General features: G+C 48.1%; 1 protein-coding gene across 1 annotated transcript; it reads right to left on the bottom strand.

Moving 5' to 3' along the window:
- Positions 1 to 8313: 8313 nt before the first annotated feature.
- On the bottom strand, positions 8314 to 18831 carry LOC144097949 (uncharacterized). The gene is made up of 5 exons (XM_077630543.1): positions 18688 to 18831; positions 13325 to 13526; positions 11912 to 12013; positions 9317 to 9521; positions 8314 to 8488 (listed from the first exon to the last, which is right to left on the bottom strand). The coding sequence occupies exons 1-5, from the start codon at positions 18808 to 18810 to the stop codon at positions 8314 to 8316; spliced, it is 807 nt and encodes a 268-aa protein (XP_077486669.1). The 5' UTR covers positions 18811 to 18831.
- Positions 18832 to 19079: the final 248 nt, after the last annotated feature.

Here is a 19079-nt window from a genome sequence, read left to right as displayed (position 1 = left end):
TTCATGATCTGAGACAACCTGCTATATGCGCTCCACCCGATTCTCATTCTTCAGGTTATTCCCCTCTCACGGCCCGAATCAGCGGTCAATAACTGCCTTAAGTAGGCGTATATCGTAACCACTTTCAGCAGTTCACTATCATTTGTGAACTGCTGTTCTCTTGTCAGACTGTTTATTACTAGTTTGCTGTTGTGCATTTTACTTTTTTGACCCACCTTTCTGTTCTGACTATCTAACTCATTTATCATGTGTTGCAGTTCATCTCCTGACAGAATAAACACTTAATTGTAAAAAGACCGGAGTGGATTGTGGGTGGGGTCTTCAATCCAAGACTCCAGAGGCTTCCGCTGATGCTTTGCCGATGGCAACTATCTACTCGTGATCTTCCAGGGTGCCGCTGGCCAGCGTCACCTCCCACTGCTCCAGCACCACATTGTGCGGCTCAAAGTGGTTCGGTTTATCTGAGCATGTCCATGTAATGAGCGCGAATGCGGGAATTTCGCGATACCAAGGACAGCATCTGCGTATAATGTTGGGTGAATGCGGTGTAGGTGATGGGGATTGGGAAAAGTGAGTGTTTGGATGCGTCTAGGTGATAGGAGTCCTACGGGGAAAGTTTCGTATGTGGCGGCGGGTAGAGACGCCTATTTAGGCGTTCATCTCCTGAGCGACTTAGCAAAGCAATGTCACCAGCGAATCGCAGATTACAAAGGTATTTTCAATTAACTATTATCCCCAACTGTTCCCAATACAAGCCTCTGAACACCTGCTGTTAACAGGCGTTGAATAGATTAGGCGAGATTGTGTCTCCCTGAGTGACACCCTCCTTGTTGCAATTTTATTGCTGACTTTATGGATGATTATGGTACCTGTGAAGTCGCTAGAAATATCTCTCAGTGCCTTAATGTGTTCATTTCACACGACTAAGAAAGGGCACATAAAGGCCAGAAAAGTCTTACGTGGTATTTCTAGTAATGTGAAATGGGCATATTCATGCTGTTTGTGCACAAATGTGTCGATTGAGAATTTTTGCCTCATTATGCGAGGGTGACATAGCAAGCACCAATTTCTTTCTTTTATTAGAATTCGGCGGCCGTGACATCCTGATGGAGCCCTTTTTTATGAGTCTTACAAAAGGAATGCACTACATTTCTCAGAATAATGGCCTCGGGGCACGCCTTCCGACATAAATTGCGGTCAGGCTCTGCAATCTGTAATCACATTTTTTCTGCTCTTCTGGCGTCATGTGCATCTCATTAATCAACAATATGCATTTTCTCACCCAACGAGCACTCACTTGACAAGTCCGTTTGTTTCAATGCCACAATTTTGCACCAACGCAACACTTTAGATGAAATTGTGTACAAGTCCCTAAAGCAATTGCCGTCGGTCCTTAACGTTCTAAGCTGGACTGGTTTTCATTGCTGTGGTCGCCTACCTAAGTTATATAGACATAAAAATAATGTTTCTAAGAGGAATTGCGAACGCCGCCTCAAAAGGTTAAACACGTATGCAAATCACATCATGTCGAATACAAAGCATTTTTTCAAAACCAAGATGGCAAAAGAGGTTTCAAGTAAGTTGTATGTTGTATGCTGAAATATATGCTTCGGCATTAAATTTTGCTTCAAATACAGTTTGATATAGGAAAACGGTAGTGAGGCCGCACATAAGGCTTTCACCTAGGGCGTGAAGCAAAATCGCTTTCCTAGGTCATTTAGCAGGCACACAAGGTACCTTCATTAATTTTTATTCTTGAGAAAATACTGTGAGGCAGAAGAACGCACCAGCAAATTCACCTTTTTACTTCAGGTAGACCGAAGCAGCAGCTACCGACTAGTCACAGCTTAGCAACACTTCGTCTTCTTCGCACGACCCGATGACCGATGATGATTACGCTGAGATGAAGATGAAGGTCACTCACAGTGCTTACAACATTCCCCCTCCCGAACGAAAGCGACCATCCTGGTCGCAAATTAAATCTTAAGGTCGGCGGTTAAAGGGTTTCAAGCGCGACACGTGCACAATCTCGGTGCCGCGACACCGACGATCGCGAACAGGCGATGCAGGTGTGATGAGATAGTTTACAGGGGAAGTTTGTTCCAGAACCGTGTACGGGCCAATAAAACGGCTCAGAAACTTTTCACACAGGCCGGGGATGCGAGTAGGTGTCCAGAGTAGCACTTCGTCTCCAGGGCGGAAAGACACTGAGCGATGAGTCGCATCATACGTGCTTTTCCTGGAAGCTTGAGTGGCTTCAGTTTGAAGGCGGGCACGATCACGGCAGTGGGCGATACGAGACACGAACTGTTCGTGGGAAGGCGCGGCAGAAGGAGTAGAAGCTGTGAAGAAAGATGCTTCGAGGGAGAAGGTAGGATGGCGGGCATAAACAAGAAAAAACGGAGAGTAGGTGGTGGTTCGTTGAACGGCAGTGTTGTAGGCGAAGGTTACAAAGGGGAGTAAAGAGTCCCAGTTGTTGTGCTGAGGGTGAATGTAGGTGGATAGCATATCAGAAAGGGTGCGATGAAAGCGTTCTGTGAGGCCATTGGTCTGAGGGTGGTAAGGAGACGTAGTTTTATGCACCGTGCCTGAAGCATGAAGCACTGCGGCGAGGACGGTGGAGAGGAACGACTTGCCACGATCGCTAAGGAGGAGGCGAGGGGCGCCGTGGCGAAGAAGTATGGTGTGGAGGAAGAAGTTGGCGATTTCGGAAGCGGAGCCGGAAGGAAGTGCTGCGGTTTCAGCGTATCGGGTGAGGTGGTCAACGGCAGTAACGACCCAGCGGTTGCCAGCTGGAGTCAAGGGCAGGGGTCCATACAAGTCGATTCCGACGACTTCGAAAGGTGTGGAAGGACATGGGAGAGGTTGCAAGAGACCGGCAGGAGGCGACGTAGACCGCTTGCGTCGTTGACAAGGGATGCAAGACGCTACGTATTTTAATACTGAGGTTGAAAGGCCAGGCCAGAAGAAACGACGTTTGATGCGGTCATAGGTTTTGTGGTACCCAAGGTGACCTGCGGTGGGGTCGTCGTGGAAGGCTTGTAGAACTTGAGGACGCAGGGAAGAAGGAATTACGGGAACCCATGTGTGGCCCAGTGGGCTGTAGTTGTGCCAAAATAATGTGCCATCCTGTAACTTGAAATTTTTGAGCCGACGACGGAGACGGGCATTTGGAGGTCTAAGAACACCGCTGAGACTATCAATCAGCTTTTGACAGTAAGGGTCAGCACTCTGGTGGTGAGCAAGATTGCAGTGTATATCTGGCATGGGAGCAATAGAGGCGGCGCTCAAAGACTGCATAACTGTAGGGTTTAAATGGCTTGACTCCGTTGGGACAGGAGAGGAATGCGAGGACATGGGTTGCGACGGCAAAGCAATAGGGCAACGAGAGAGAGCGTCGGCGTCCTTGTGCTTCTTGCCCGATTTGTAAGTGACAGTAAAGTCGTACTCTTGAAGGCGGAGGATCCACCGCCCGAGACGACCGGACAGATTTTTCAAAGTGGATAACCAGCATAGGGCGTGGTGGTCAGTGACGACTGTGAAGTGACGGCCGTACAGGTAAGGACGAAACTTCTGAACAGCCCAGACGACGGCGAGACATTCTTGTTCGGTAATAGTGTAGTTTTGTTCCGCAGAAGTCAGAGTTCGGCTCGCATAGGCAACAACATTTTCTGTAGAGGCGTTTTGGCGTTGCAGAAGGACAGCGCCAATGCCATGGCTACTGGCGTCGGTGTGCAAAATTGTCGGTGCTTTATCATCAAAATGGCAGAGGACGGGACCCGAAGTCAGAGCACGCTTCAGAGTTTCAAATGCTTCTTCGCAAGCAGGAGACCAGATGAAAGGCGTGTCGTTGTGAAGAAGCGCATGTAAAGGTGAGGCAATAGAGGCGAAATTGCGGATGAATCTGCGGAAGTATGATGCCAAGCCGAGGAAACTGCGGAGATCTTTGACCCGAGTTGGACGGGGAAAGTGCAGCGCAGCAGCGATTTTTTCAGGGTCAGGCTTAATTCCTTCGCTGCTTACGAGATGGCCAAGAACTTTAATGGATTTTGATGCAAAACGGCATTTCTTCGTGTTTAGCTGTAGGCCAGCGCTGGAAAGTGCTGTCAAAACTTCATCGAGACGAGTAAGGTGATCAGGAAATGACGAAGAAAAAATGACGATGTCATCTAAGTAACAGAGACATGTTTTCCATTTGAGGCCGCGGAGAACTGTGTCAATCATACGCTCGAATGTAGCAGGAGCGTTGCAGAGTCCAAAAGGCATTACATTGAATTCGTATAAACCGTCCGGTGTTGCAAAGGCGGTCTTCTCTTTATCATCTTCATTCATGGGGATCTGCCAGTAGCCTGATCTTAAGTCAAGGCTGGAGAAAAATTGGGCACCTTGCAAACAATCGAGGGCGTCGTCAATTCGAGGGAGGGGATACACATCCTTACGAGTTATTCTGTTTAGAGCACGGTAATCTACACAAAAACGAACCGAACCGTCTTTTTTTTTGCACTAGCACAACAGGCGATGACCAGGAACTAGACGATGGGCGTATGATGTTGCGTGCAAGCATGTCAGCAACATTTTCCTGAATAACTTTGCGCTCGGTTGGAGAAACACGATAAGGCCGGCGTCTAACTATGCTTGATCCGTCGGTGAGTATGCGATGCGTTGCTGCAGCGGTTTGACCCAGTGTGCCGGAATTGACGTCGAACGAGTCTGCGTGCTTGTTCAATACAGCGAGCAATGCGTCTGTCTGGTCTGTTGTCAGGTCGGTGCTGATCGTGTGGCGAAGTGCTGCACTGAGCGAGGCAGGGGATGAATCAGAGCGATCGGAGGTGGAAATGGGAAGAAGTGTGACAGGCTGGGCGGAAGCAATTGATGCAACAGTAGAGTCGCGTCGCAGAAGAATGGGCTCTGATGTGGTGTTGAATGCGGCGAGAAGAGAAGAACCGCTGGAGAAGCGAAGAAGGGACACGATGATGATAATACCTCTTGACAGGAGACGAGGGCTGGGTGTAATCAGGACGTCGCCATCGGTGACGGCGTCAGAAGTCACAGATAGAATATCTTCGTTGCCCGGATAGAGGACGTGATCGGCAAGCATAACTACACGGGAAGAAAGTGGTTTTCTATCGGCAAGAATGTTGCATTCAGTGACTTCAATAGTGGGAGGGGAACACGTAATGACTGCTGAGGCGTTTTGGAGGAAATCCCAGCCGAAGATGAGTTGATGGACACAGGAGGATAGGACAGCAAACTCAATGAAGTGCAAGATGCCATCAATGGTGACTCGGGCTGTACACGCTCCACAAGGGTTAATATTCTGTCCATTTGCAGCACGTAAAGGAGGACCGGTATAAGGTGTGCGCACTTTTCGCAGTTTTAAACACAAGTCAAGTTTCATAATAGAAATAGCGGCGCCGGTATCAATTAAAGCTTCCAGTTCATGTCCCTCAAGGAATACAGTCAACATGTTTGATGGGAGCAGAGGAGGAATTGGAGCGACGACAGGCGGTGCAGTTTTACCTCCGGAAACTGCACAGGTTAGTTTTCCGTTTGGCGGGCAGAAGCTGAAGATGGAGGGCGAAGGGGCGACGAAGTCCGGCGAAAGGGTGACGGGGAGCGACGACGCGATGGCCGTGCTGTCCTAGACCGGTCAGGAGAAGTCGACGGGGAGGAAGAGGGACGGAGGTCATTATCGGTGTAGTACTGGCGAGGAGGAAGCTGGTAGGCGTCGTCACGTCGAACGTACCCATAGCTCGCACGCTCATCTCGCAGTCGTCGGCGACAAACGCGTGTTACATGGCCGCGGATTCCGCAGTAGAAACATACTGGACGAGGTGGGAGAGGCCGCCAATTACCATACACCGGTGGTCGCGGGGACAGGGCGGCGAGGCTGGGTGGGACGGGCGCGTGATGGACAGGAGGACAAGGAGGAGGAGCCGCAGTGACTTCAGCATACGTCGGAACGTAGGGAGGGGCTGGTGGTTCTGTAGCCATGGGACGATTGAGTGAAGTAAGCTCCTCCTTGATAATGCCACGCAACCCAGTAGATTGAGCAGGTGGGCGTGAGAAGGCAGGAACCGACGAAATATCATTGTGGAGCTCTTCCCGTATTATAGATCGTATGATGGTGCGCAGATCAGTTTCGGGAATTTGGCTCGGATCCCAGGTGTTGTTGAGGCGGCGCGACTGTAGATAGTCAAGTCGCTGGCAAGTGGCACGAATGTCTGCCACCGTGACGGGATTTTGGGCAGCTAGAGCTGCGTAGGCAAAAGAGCCAATTCCTTTTAAAATATGTCCGACACGTTCAGCCTCGACCATGCCATTGTTAACTCGCCGGCAAAGGGCGAGTACGTCCTCAATGTATGATGTGTATGTCTCTCCTGGAAGCTGCACACGGGTCTCTAGCTTCTTTTGAAAAGAGGTCGGACCAGCACCAACAGTTCCAAATATCTGGCGGATCTGTGTCGTGAATTGAGGCCAGTCAGGAATGGCGTCCTCATGGTTGAGGAACCACGTCTTAGCCACGTCACTCAGGTAGAATGAGACGTTGAGTAGCTTCATAGAAGCGTCCCAACCGTTAAAAGCGCTCACCCGATCGTACTGCTGTAGCCAGTCTTCGACGTCGTCACCGCGGAGACCGGCGAAAACCGGAGGGTCGCGCTGACGTGAGGTAACTGACCAAGTTGGGTGGGTCAAATGGTGCTGAGCAAGTGCACCTTGGGACGTCAGTGGTGCAGAGGTGGCATGGGCAGCCGTGGGATGCCCATCGGTAGCTACAGGCGCCGGAACGGTGAGAGCAGGGGGATGTGACTGCGCCATGGCGGTTGATGTGCCGCCAAGAACACGACCGGAACGGAGCTCCAGGGGGTGCCGCGTTGAGGACGCTGGGATCAGGAGTCACCTCCACCACTTGTGAGGCAGAAGAACGCACCAGCAAATTCACCTTTTTACTTCAGGTAGACCGAAGCAGCAGCTACCGACTAGTCACAGCTTAGCAACACTTCGTCTTCTTCGCACGACCCGATGACCGATGATGATTACGCTGAGATGAAGATGAAGGTCACTCACAGTGCTTACAATACAGTTTTCTGGGTTGTTGCTCACAATGCAGATGACTGTACAGCTGCAAAGCACATATTTACTGCAGAAAAAAATGCGCTTCTGACTTTTTCGGCACTTGATTCAGACCAGTGACTTCATAGCCGAAAAGTACTGTTCGAAAACCATTTTGAATGAGAGTTGTGTTGTCTACTAGGAAAACACGTGTTGACATACCGTAGTTCGCTTCCGGAAAAGGCATTTAGTGCCGATACCTGAATATTATTCGTTAAAGAGAAGGCGAAATGGTTTTTTGAGAATTTGAGTTCCTTAAAGAAATCGAATCTATGAACCTCAAGCTAAAGCATGCCAAGTATTTTTTCGCCAGCATAAAAATAGGGACGTAATTCCCGATTCAAACGGAAGAGATAGTCAGGCTTCAGCTCACTACGTTATAGAAGTACGGAGCAACTCGTTATCACGTCACTGTTGCCGAAATTCCAGACGTCCGCTACCTTTGCCCACGAGCTGCAGGGAGCCTTCCAATACCGCCAAACAATGCTTCGTGGGCTTCACCGTCGGCGGCGTTGGTTTACTTCCTTCAAACAACCGTTTATCAGCTGGAAACCCAGCGCCGCCCCATCTGACGTCATCGTTACGGCCTCTGCCCATCGCTGCGCACTGCAGAGAAGCCTGACAAACCAATGCAGATTTATTCTACGATTACTCCACCATTTCAAATGCACAAAAATAATTCGCATGCGTTATCTCCAAGCTTTACACATTATATACCTTTAAACTCGTCGAATTCTAAAACCTCGTTACCTGCCCTTCAAGCTTTTCTCCCTTTTTGAAGCGCCAATTTCAATATATGTATAGTAGTTGTCACTGGACCACGGTAATCTGTCAATAAAGGTCAATTTAAATTCGTCAAATTGTTCCTTTAGATTTCACCTGTCATCACTAAACAAATCAATCACAGCAGCCTTTAGTTCTAATCCTGCAAGACATCAGTAAGGCTCGTAAAGCCCCGAAGCGCATCCCACCTCGCACCTGCAATCCCTCCTTTATATGAAAGAGCTTTCGAACTCTAATAATTCAATTTCAATGCCATTCTCGGCATATTCCAATAATCACGTCAAAAATACCTCTGACACCACCACCCACTTCTACATCTATGTGTATTGAAATGCCTGACACATGAGACAATTTATAACTTTAGTAATATCGCATACACACGCAGTCAAAGCAAGTGCTTAAAACAGGACAAAGCGTTCACACCTTATACTTTCTGACCAACTGTCTGACTCGTTCGAATTTGACGCCGGCAGGTGCCATGACGACTGCAGCGCCTAGGAGGATGCCCGTGGTGACAAAGAGGAAGCCCGAGGCGTGCGAGAGAGAGGATGCTACGAGTACCACGTCACTTTCCTCCCAGCACAAGCAGGGCCTGCGAAACCAGAAGAAATAATGATTTGGTGGGGATGCTTCGGAGGGCTATACTTTTTTCTCGTAGAGGGTGAACGGCGCAATCAAAGTATATTGCACCAAAGGTGACCCAGCTTTCATTCTAATGGCCTAAGGGAAACTTCAAATAATATATAACTATCACCACTTGCAGACTGGAAGTTGCAGTGGCCCCACAGCAGGTGGCAATATACTCGTTTAGGTCGAGCGCTTAAAGCGCCAGAATCATTGGAGAAGGGCAGACCAGAAAATATTTATTGCTGCACTGTACTAAATAGAGAATGCGAGGTGGAGATTGTTGTTGTGCTGGGTGGCAGTCCCATTTCGGGACGCCATTGGCCGCCACTGCTGCCCGTGCTCTCTAAACCACGGCCCGCTGGGCATCCAGGTCTGAGCTAGACAGGGCTGCCTCCCAGCCCTCCCAAGTAGGCTGACTCATAACGGCTATATGGATATTGTACTGGCAGGCCCACTCCATGTGGTGTAGGTCAGCATACTGTCTTCAGAGTTTGCAGCTGCCCGTGAATGGGTCCCGCCATACTAACACACGTGGATCATTCGAGAAATTTCTTGTTGTTGTTGAAGTCTATCCAATTGTATGCAACTTTAAATTGCTCACCCGAACGTTTCCCATTTCTTCTGTTCTCTTGCACCAGGAAGTTGATGTACGAGCGTGAATTAAAGACAGCCATATACCGCTAAGACTTCAGATGGTACTGCAGCTTCACCGCGGAGTTTTTATCAACAACATTCGTTCCGACCTGCATTGCTTTAATGACCCGAAAATATCCAGAAGTGACCACAAGCGCACCTTGCAGTGGCCAAGTTTGCCAGGAAGCTGTAGTGGGTGATAACGGCACCCTTTGGAAGGCCTGTTGTGCCCGATGTGTAGCAGGTGCAGAGCACGCAATTCCGAGGGTCCTGAATGGGAACCTCTCGGAAGGCGGCTTCATCCAGGTCCCGAAACGCTGCCGCCGACACAAATCTTTCGACGGGCCCGGTTGCAAAGAATGCCTGCGCAAGGAACAAAAGAGAATCTGCCGTTCTAAGTAAAATTCGCGGAATCAAGTTATCTTCCACATCTAAGTTCAATTCTAGCTCTTGCGCATGGTTCCTGATATTAAGAGATCTACAATAAAAATCTGTAAAACATGGTTTCTTGTACTTTGTGATAATTAAACAATGTGATGTTATGCTAAAAGCAAAAATCACATTCCGAAAAGATTAGATGCTCAGAGCTATACTGGCGCTTAACAAATACAGCGTTGGCAGTGACTCACTTAACAGCGTGAAGACGACACAACAGTGAGAACAACATCATACAAGGTGAACTACAAGCCTAAATCTCATGCTCTTTCATAGCCTCACACGTAACTTGTATTTATTATTTTTTATATGTCATTTAATAAACTGGGCTTCCACCCGCGTACGTCCCATTTAAAGCTTAGATGCCGCTAGGCACCTTCAATACATTCCAACGCAACGCAAAAATTCGAAGGAGGCATACGCCAGAAAATTGTTTAAAGTGAATTAGTGAGTCGGATTATTATATTCTCTTAGGATATTACAGTAAATGGTAATTGAACATCCTCGAATGTGATGACTCATGCGTACCTACAAGGATAATTAAACCGGTTCCAACGGGAGTTTTGGCCGGAAAGTGGGAAGAAGACCATTGACGCTCATTGTAGGCACCCCAGTGTTGTAGACAGCACCTGAATGCTCTTGCATTTCCTTTTCATTATTAATGTCGTAAAGATGCCCCAAGTTTTTTTTTTATTACACATTGCTTGGTCGCCTGTTGGGATCTTCTCCGCGCATTTAACGAAACACGCTTAAGTTCATACAAAACACTGACGAGCTGCTATGTATTTCATAGGAGGCGTGATGGTAGTTGATACTAAGCCATAGAGCTCATATGTGGTCAAGCATGTCAAGTACCAGTTGGGGTGCGAAGAAAGGAGTTCGTAGTAGACACATATGGGACAGAAATATATACACAACCATATGTGACACAAATGAATGAAAACAAGAATGATTACAGTGCTTCATATTATAATCTGAACAGGCCTTTCATTCTCTCCTCTATTTCGCTCAAATCATAAACCACGGTATGTGCAGAGCAGTCAGTTGGTCACTGGCTGCTTAACATCCATTCATTTCCTTTCTTTGCTCCTTAAGTCGCTCTTAGTCTACATCAAGAGCACTCTACAGCCTGTTCTTTTAAACATGAATATGCAGTAGACGGCACCAGAGGCAGTCGGTTAAAATCTGCGGAGCAAATTTCGATGAGCTTCCAATATGTTTTAATTAAATGCTTTTAACGGTCATTGGAATGTTCAGACTTCTTCAAAAAAATGATACTGAAAATATATTTAGCTCGCAAACACCATCGACTGGACATAATGGTCAGTGGAAACTATCTACACTGAATTTGTTACGCAATCAGTTCATGCATAGAAAACAAGAATGATAGCACCAATAAATACTGAAAAACTTAATTTATCACCGGTGACAGCATTGAAAAGAAACTAAATTTGATATCGGCTTCAAAAAATTTTTTGATTGATCATATCAATCTGTTAAAATATGATTTCTGCAATGTTTGCTACAGTTAATACCGTTTCACTTTGGTCGTTATTGAATAAAACGATATTAGAATAGAATAGAGAGCACCCTTCGTAAGATCAGGGAGCCCGAAATATAAGTGCGCCACTAATATGTTAAAATACACAGAGCTTAAGAAGACAATTTTTGAGTGAATGAAACCAGTCATCAATCAGGCAAGTGTTTATGCTGAGATGTCGGGTAGCTGCAGGCACTGCTGGCCGACAGAATGATAGCTGCCGAAACAGTGAATTATTTCCACTATCTCCACTATTTCCGGCTTTCACACCATGGCGGGTACAAGTGCATGTTGTGACACGATACTTGCGCTCATGGAACCTCACATGACCGTCGGCGCCGGTGCCGACGTATCCGCATAAACACCAGTACACCGTGGCGAGTACTCACAACGGATCAGAAGAGGAGTTCGTGCGCACAACACCACGTGCAATTCCTGCGTCGTAACCGGCACCCTCCACTTGGGCCACATCAGTTTATAAGCTTCTACATGATCTTAATGGAAGCGCGAAATCTCCGCACCTTCAGACACCAATTCATTACTTGCAGCCTAGTTTGCTATGTTCCAGGCCCGCTACCTGTAGCGCAGTCAAGAGCAAATTCTGTGGAAAATGCCTAGAACTTCGTTCTCGACAAAGCAATACCTGAGCCCTGTAAACTATGAGTTGACCGACGCAAAGCTGAAAATCCTCACATTGGTGTAATGTATACAATTATTCAAAAATGTTTACATCATCATATGCACCGTTAGTATAACACTTTAGATTGCTTCAGCATATCTTCAGTTTCAGAGACGCTGCTGCCTTAGTGGTGATCTCAGCATAAGCTGGCTCCGTAATGATGTGTGTGATATCGCAGTCTTTGAGCCGATAGCGTAATTCGCCTGGAAACACCAAAGAAAAGCCATTATTTACCGTCACTAAATAGGTTCTCATATAGCGCATCACTGCCCTACGACATCTTGCATGCAGGTTTTAACGTCATTCTTTGTATAGAGTGCATTTAGCACGGGTCTTGGCGTTTGGAGAAGTCGAAAACTTGCTTACACATCTGTTAAATGTCGTACCTCTGCAGAAACCTCATGAGAAATTAGTAAACCCGAAGAGCGAAGAATATCTCGCGTTTAAAAAGGGAAGCGGCAGCCGTGCCATATCATAAGACCTAAACCTCTGACACACTTCTCCCTTATGATAATAATCTGTGCTGGCCCCAAGAAACTAAACTGGTTAACCTTGTAAGTCGAAAGGCCAAAAAATAATTTTGCACAGGTGTGACAAAAATACTGTAAAAAATTGCAATAACTAAAGTTTTAACAACGAAACAGATTTATAGAAAAAAGCTCGAGGAATCATGCAACAAACTTTCTTTCGGAATTCGCTTGTGACGCTAAAAACTCGAAAGGAGACAGTCTCTTCACGTGAAACAATGTGAGCCTGCATGACTACATCAAAGGATTAGCAGTCAAGCACATTGTTTTGAAAAGCCTCTTCTGTCTTAACTACCAAACAAAAAGACAGCGCGGCTGCGAGAGCAGGAGCAATGAAGACCTCGAGAACCAATCTAAGCCGTGCTCACTGAATTAAAGCGCATCGGAGAACACTTCGAACAGTACACAGGAATATAGTGCCAAATTGTATAATGCTGAATATAAGCTGACAAACGAAAACAAAGCCAGTAAATTTTTTTTCAATGCTGAACAAAATATAAAAGCATCTAGGCTGATCAGTCGTAGTCTTAGAATACGCTACTGCATAAAAATAAGCACGGAATGTGGAACTGGGCGATTTCTCGTTACGCTTCTTTAAAAGCAGTTAAACGTACGTTTGTGCACAGATCAGAGGTCCTCCGCTCTCCAGGAGAGTCAAGGCTGTGTTGCGGGTTCGGCGAGAACTGAAGCCCATGCCTACAGAGCAAGCTGTGTAAGGGGCAGTGGCCCGTACCAAGACGCAAAGCGTTTGCACGTGTTTGCTGTACAAAATGTGAGCACAGGTGCGGAGAGCGCAGGTATACGCTTGCGCAGGTTATGTCCATCTGTAGGCGTAGGCTGGACCATGATTATTTTTATTGTTTTTTGGTATTCCTAACTCTCCGGACAAAGAGATACCGTACAAGAGTAAGTTAGGTTTCGCTTATAATGCATATATTGCGCAATAAAAAACATCTGACAAATATGTTCTGGAGTCAGGCCACTTACGTTCGATGTATGACATTGAGGCCAGCATGACGCTTGCACCGGTGAAGACACAGCCCCACATGGCAGCGAAACTGTCCACGCTGTTGCCGATTGCGACGCAGACCCGGTCACCTGGCTTGACGCCATGCTTCTGGAAGCCCGCGCCGTAACGTTGCATTCGCACGAAGAGCTCTCCGCGCGTCACCGCCACGGCGCCATCCGTCTGCATTTCGTGTGTAGAACTTGCGTTTTAATAAACAGATTCCTACGCAACGAACATCGAGCTAGGACATGCAACCAGCCTATTTGTTGGTTTGGTGTAACTTGAAACATCACAAAGCACCGGCGCCTTCACGAACGGGAAACTAAGGCAACATGACAAGGCGCGGATTCTTCACAGCCGCTCCTTTTCATGCGTTCAGGCTATCTCTTGGTTTCAGTTCATCAAGAACCATAGTGTAGGTTTAGAATCTCTTTTGTATTTGCTTTCGGTGCAACTGGCAAGGCTCTTCAATTCGCTCGGTCGTTGATTTCTACATACCAAAACTGTACTCTGAGCTATCATGAACGATATATATAGAGGCCTGCCACGGATATCTCCGGAGAACACTCGGACCGAAAGAATGGACTAGGCGACGGGTGTACCCACACAAACGCACATTTAATACACCCTACGTGGCATACACACTCGAACACAAAACTAACGAAACTAACACACAACACAAAGGCTATAAATACACACGACACGGGCTCACTGCTACCAGCGTCTTCTACTAGCGTTCTACTATTAGTGGTCGGCGTTCGTGCTCACGGTTGGTTTGGTGCGGCTGCGGCGTTGTATGGATCCTGTAGCCGGCGTCGAGGCGGCGTTCGGCGTGCTTGGGCTGGCGTTGCTGGCGGCGTCGCTGGCTGCGTCGTATAAGCTCCCGGTCCAAGGGCCCGTGGAGGTGATGCCGGTTGTTGTTGGCTTTGGGGGCACCACACGGATGGTTGGCAACAGCGCTGGAGATACCCCTGGCCGTAGCAGGTGGTAGCATCCTCCGTCGACTGCCCGGAACGGCCTCAGGCGCGGCAGGAAGTCCACGATGCGAAGCCCTAGAACACGAGCTCACCGGAGCAGTAGCCGGCGTCGCTCTCTTCCAGCCGATGTGTCCCTGACCCGCCGGAGCCTCTGCTTCTCTGGTGTTCCCCCCCAGTGCCTCGCTCTCACTCGCCCTTTTATAGCCTCGGTGTTAGTCCACGTAAGCCTTGTCGTCGTCGTCTTCTCTTCTCCACCAATCATCTCTCTCCACCTCACCGAATGCTTCTTCTTCCTCTTCTTTATTCTTCGGTTAATCCACGTCGTCTTCTTCACAGGTGTTTCGTTTAAAATTTAATTTAGGCTCCTTAATATATGTGACAAAGGCCCCCTCTCTCCAGACTTTTTCCATGAAAAACTGCTCACGTTATACTCATCTTCAAGTTATCCAGCCAACCGACCATCTTCTGTGGCGATTCTGGACCCAGCACACACCCCACCGCAGATGTCCAGCACACACCAAACACATACCACTTACACAGCACACCAAATTGCGTTTTCAGAACACTGACACACCACTACCGTTGTCCGTACAGAGTCCTTAATGAACACTTTGATGAGTACAGCATACTCCCTTTAATAATCACATAACAACAACAACGTCAACAACAACAAGATAAATCCCAGAGATACATTACAACAGCAACAACAATAGGATACATCCAAGCTGTTCAGTTGGCTTTACTGATGAAGTGAGCTCCAATGCTATCTTCTGTCGTCATTAAAAAATTGTGGTTTATTAATACCTTATCCCACCCCCACAATGTCAATAGCTATTCTTTGAAATGCTAAGTCAATGCCTGCCATCTTGCCCACAGGTACAGGACCAATTCTTTCCTTAGGAACTGTGCGCTGGCACACGTCACATGAGCGAACAAAGCGCTTAACGTCACTCTGAACTCACGGCCAAAAGAACTCCTCGGTGATCCTAGACACCGCTTTTTGAACACCCTGGTGTCCGGCCATAATGGCGTCATGTCCTAAGCGTAGCACGGTCTCTCGCATATCTCTCGGTAACACCAGCTGTTGGACTCGCCTTCCTGAATTAAATATGCATTCCCTGTGCAGAAGACAATTTACCAATTGATATTCAAATGACAAACGACTCTTCTTTCTTTTAACTTTTTCCCCGACTCTTTCGAAGCAGGCCTTCAAGCTCGGGTCTTCTTTTTGTCTAATTGCAACTTCGCCCGGTGTTACACTCAGGCACATCGTAACAGGAGTAGAGAGGGGACGCCGCGTTGCTCGTGCTGTCGCTTGAGCTCTTGTCTCCACTGCCGACGTGAAATTGACTGCACCAGTCTGAGCTGTCGCAGGCCTTTCCTCCTTTGGATGTTCTTCAACGTCGAGCACCCTCCACTCGGGATTGGGGTCTTCGACTCTTCTTGCACTCATGTTTCCCAAGATGAGATCTTAGATGGGTTGGTCTACGCATTTTGCCACTACCTGCCCAATATAATATGGCGTGGACACTATAATCCTGGCTTCAGGAAGGTACCTTACAGTGCTGTTTACAAGTGTAACGGCCGACGCTTCCCCTGTAAGATCCTCGTCCTTCACCAGGCTTCTCCGAACCAAGACTGTGTTGGCTCCGCTGTCTCTAACCACCAATATAGGACGGTCCCCTATTTGCCCAACCACCACTGGCATTGCTGCTTTCGACTTGGGGGTTCCATTCACTGCCTCATTTTCCAGCGGCGTTTGCTCTCCTTTCAGCTGCGGAACTTCGGGTGGCGTGATAAGTTCTACCCTAGAGTCGACAACGCATGCAGCTCGGTCCTGCGTTCTGTATCGGCACTCATCCAGAGTATGATCCCTCCTCTTACAACCTTGGCACACAACCTGTGTTTTTCGGGCAGCACTACTAGTCCGACAGTCAGCTGCACGGTGTCCCACCTTGCCGCAGAGAAAACACCTTAATGGCTCCTTAGATGCACCGTCATAAGCTCTTGGTTTTGCCGCATCTGTCTCTAGGATCTTTTGGGTTTCCTCCTTTGCCTTACTCAAATTTCTTAGCCTTTGAGCCTCGAGGAATTGGTCTGCAGTGTCGGCGAACTCTTACAATGAACACAACATTCTTTCTTTCAGGAATAGCGCCAGCTTAGAGCTGCAACACGCTAAAGGTTGCTCTGTGACCAGCTTGTCACGCACACCTTCAAAACACTGTTCTGTGTTTGACATATCAAGCCACCTATCAAAATAGTTGGATAGCCTGCAGGAAAACTGCTTAGCGGTTTCCGAATCCTCAGGTTTCGCGGTGCGAAATCTCTCACGAAAACCCTCTGCCGTAAGCCTGAATCTTTGGAGGAGTGCCTTTTTGACTTTCTCGTAGTCCATGGAATCAGCAGCAGGCATCCTTCCAAACACATTCCGCGCCTCTCCGACTAAACACATGCTCAATGCCGTGGCCCATTCACTGTGCTCCAAGCCTTGCCCCAAAGCTATCCGCTCGAATCGTTGCAGATATGCATCCAAATCATCTCTTTTGTCATCGAAAGGAGCCATCAGCTTTCTTGGACAAACTCTGGCCGGTCTAAGAGATTCTGTACCCGCTAAGGAACGATGATCATTGTCCGTGATCTCATCATATCCTCTCGCGACATGCGCCTGTTTCCACAAAATAAACTCCTTCTCCCGTTCTATCTTTCTTTTCTCCTGTTCTTCTGCCTCGCGAGCTCTTTTCTCTTCTCGCTCTTCTGCCTCGTGAGCGTCTGCGCGGGCTTGCGCCCTTTCCTCTCTATGCCTCTTTCCCTCCTCCTCATAGAGATGCATCGCCTCTTCCTTGCTTAATCGTAGCTTGAGCGCCAGTTCTAACGTTCTTGCCAAATCCATCCTTCCTGCCGTTGAGAAATCGGAACGATCCGAGACGAAGCAAAAATAAGAAAGGAAATGAATCCTGGCACAGGCTCGCCACTTATCTTTGTCATGGATCTCCCCGGAGAACACTCGGACCGAAAGAATGGACTTGGCGACGGGTGTACCCACACAGACGCACATTTAATACACCCTACGTGGCATACACACTCGAACACAAAACTAACGAAACTAACACACAACACAAAGGCTATAAATACACACGACACGGGCTCACTGCTACCAGCGTCTTCTACTAGCGTTCTACTATTAGTGGTCGGCGTTCGTGCTCACGGTTGGCTCGGTGCGGCTGCGGCGTTGTATGGATCCCGTAGCCGGCGTCGAGGCGGCGTTCGGCGTCCTTGGGCTGGCGTCACTGGCGGCGTCGCTGGCTGCGTCGTATACGCTCCCGGTCCAAGCGCCCGGGGAGGTGATGCCGGTGTTGTTGGCGTTGGGGACACCACCTGAATGGGTGGCAACCGCATTGGAGATACCCCTGGCCCTAGCAGGTGGTCGCGTCCTCCGTTGACTCCCCGGAACGGGCTCAGGCACGGCAGGAGGTCCACGATGCGATGCCGTAGAACGCGAGCGCACCGGAGCAGTAGCCGGCGTCGCTCATTTCCAGTTAGAGTGTCCCTGACCCGACGGAACCTCTGCTTCTCTGCTGTTTCCCCCCTGTGCCTAGCTCTCACTCGCCCTTTTATAGCCTCGGTGTAAGTCTACGTAAGCCTTGTCGTCGCCTTCTTTTCTCCACCAATCATCTCTCTCCACCTCAACGAATGCTTCTTCTTCCTCTTCTTTATTCTTCAGTTAATCCACGTCGTCTTATTCACACGTGTTTCCTTTAAAATTTAATTTAGGCTCCTTAATACATGTGAAAGAGATGTGGAGGCCTACACACTTGCTGGTGCATGTGATCAATCTTGGAGCTGCATTCAGAGAAGACTTTACTGCCTACAATGCCTGCTCCCGGATAAAAAAAAAATATCCGACGCCAAAGGAAATTGTGTTCCGTGTTGTACTGGTCCAAGCTGTAACTATCCACAATTGCGCGATGCAATTTATGTGACCGCGGGTGCACCCGCAATAGACGTCAGGAGCAGTGAGCTTGCCTTTACTAATGCATGCAAAATCTGGGAAATAGCTCTGCCCTTTTGAGCAGCGGTCATTTTTTTATACGGCAGTACAGGAAAACTGACAGATTGTAATAAACATACTAAAGGTTCATGGCACTCTAACAGTTTTCAAGACTCAATCCGGCCCGTTAATATACATAAGACTGCACAATGTTGAACTGATTTTCTGAGATACACGGCTCGTTGGCGCTTTGAGAAGAAGCAATAAGGCAACGAGTCATCAGGTTACGTGCTTAAAAGTGACACTGTGCTGCCTCGTGCCCTGCTTTATTCACAAGTGTTTTCGCATTTAATAAAGCCACACATGGAGCACTTACCAGCGCCAGCTTATCAGGGTCTTTAAATAGCGCCTCCTTGGCAGCCTCGTAGAACGAGCAGCAAGGTATCTCGGCAGCAGGAAAAGGTGAGTAGACGACGCCGTCTTCGATCCTGGCTCTCATTTCAGCTGGCGAGCCTATGGAGTGCTGTAAGTCATTGAGTCAATACACTTCGTATCCTCGCCGAACACTCTGAGGGGCTGTTCGAAGGAAGACGGAATGTTGAAGTTATTTCCAGAGTGTGGAGGTAAGGCCACCGATACACTAGTGGTTAACAGAAAGGCTCATTTCAGCTTCCGTTCTGGACTACTTGATAGTTGTTATCTGTATAGTAATCTTTAAGTTTGTGATATACGTTCTTCACGAACATGTAGAAGCTTGGGCTAGTTGGT

Source organism: Amblyomma americanum, chromosome 7, assembly GCF_052857255.1.
Source record: "Amblyomma americanum isolate KBUSLIRL-KWMA chromosome 7, ASM5285725v1, whole genome shotgun sequence".
NCBI classification, from domain to species: domain Eukaryota; kingdom Metazoa; phylum Arthropoda; class Arachnida; order Ixodida; family Ixodidae; genus Amblyomma; species Amblyomma americanum.
Note: the sequence above shows the minus strand (reverse complement) of the source record. Positions and strands in the feature narration are given on the sequence as shown.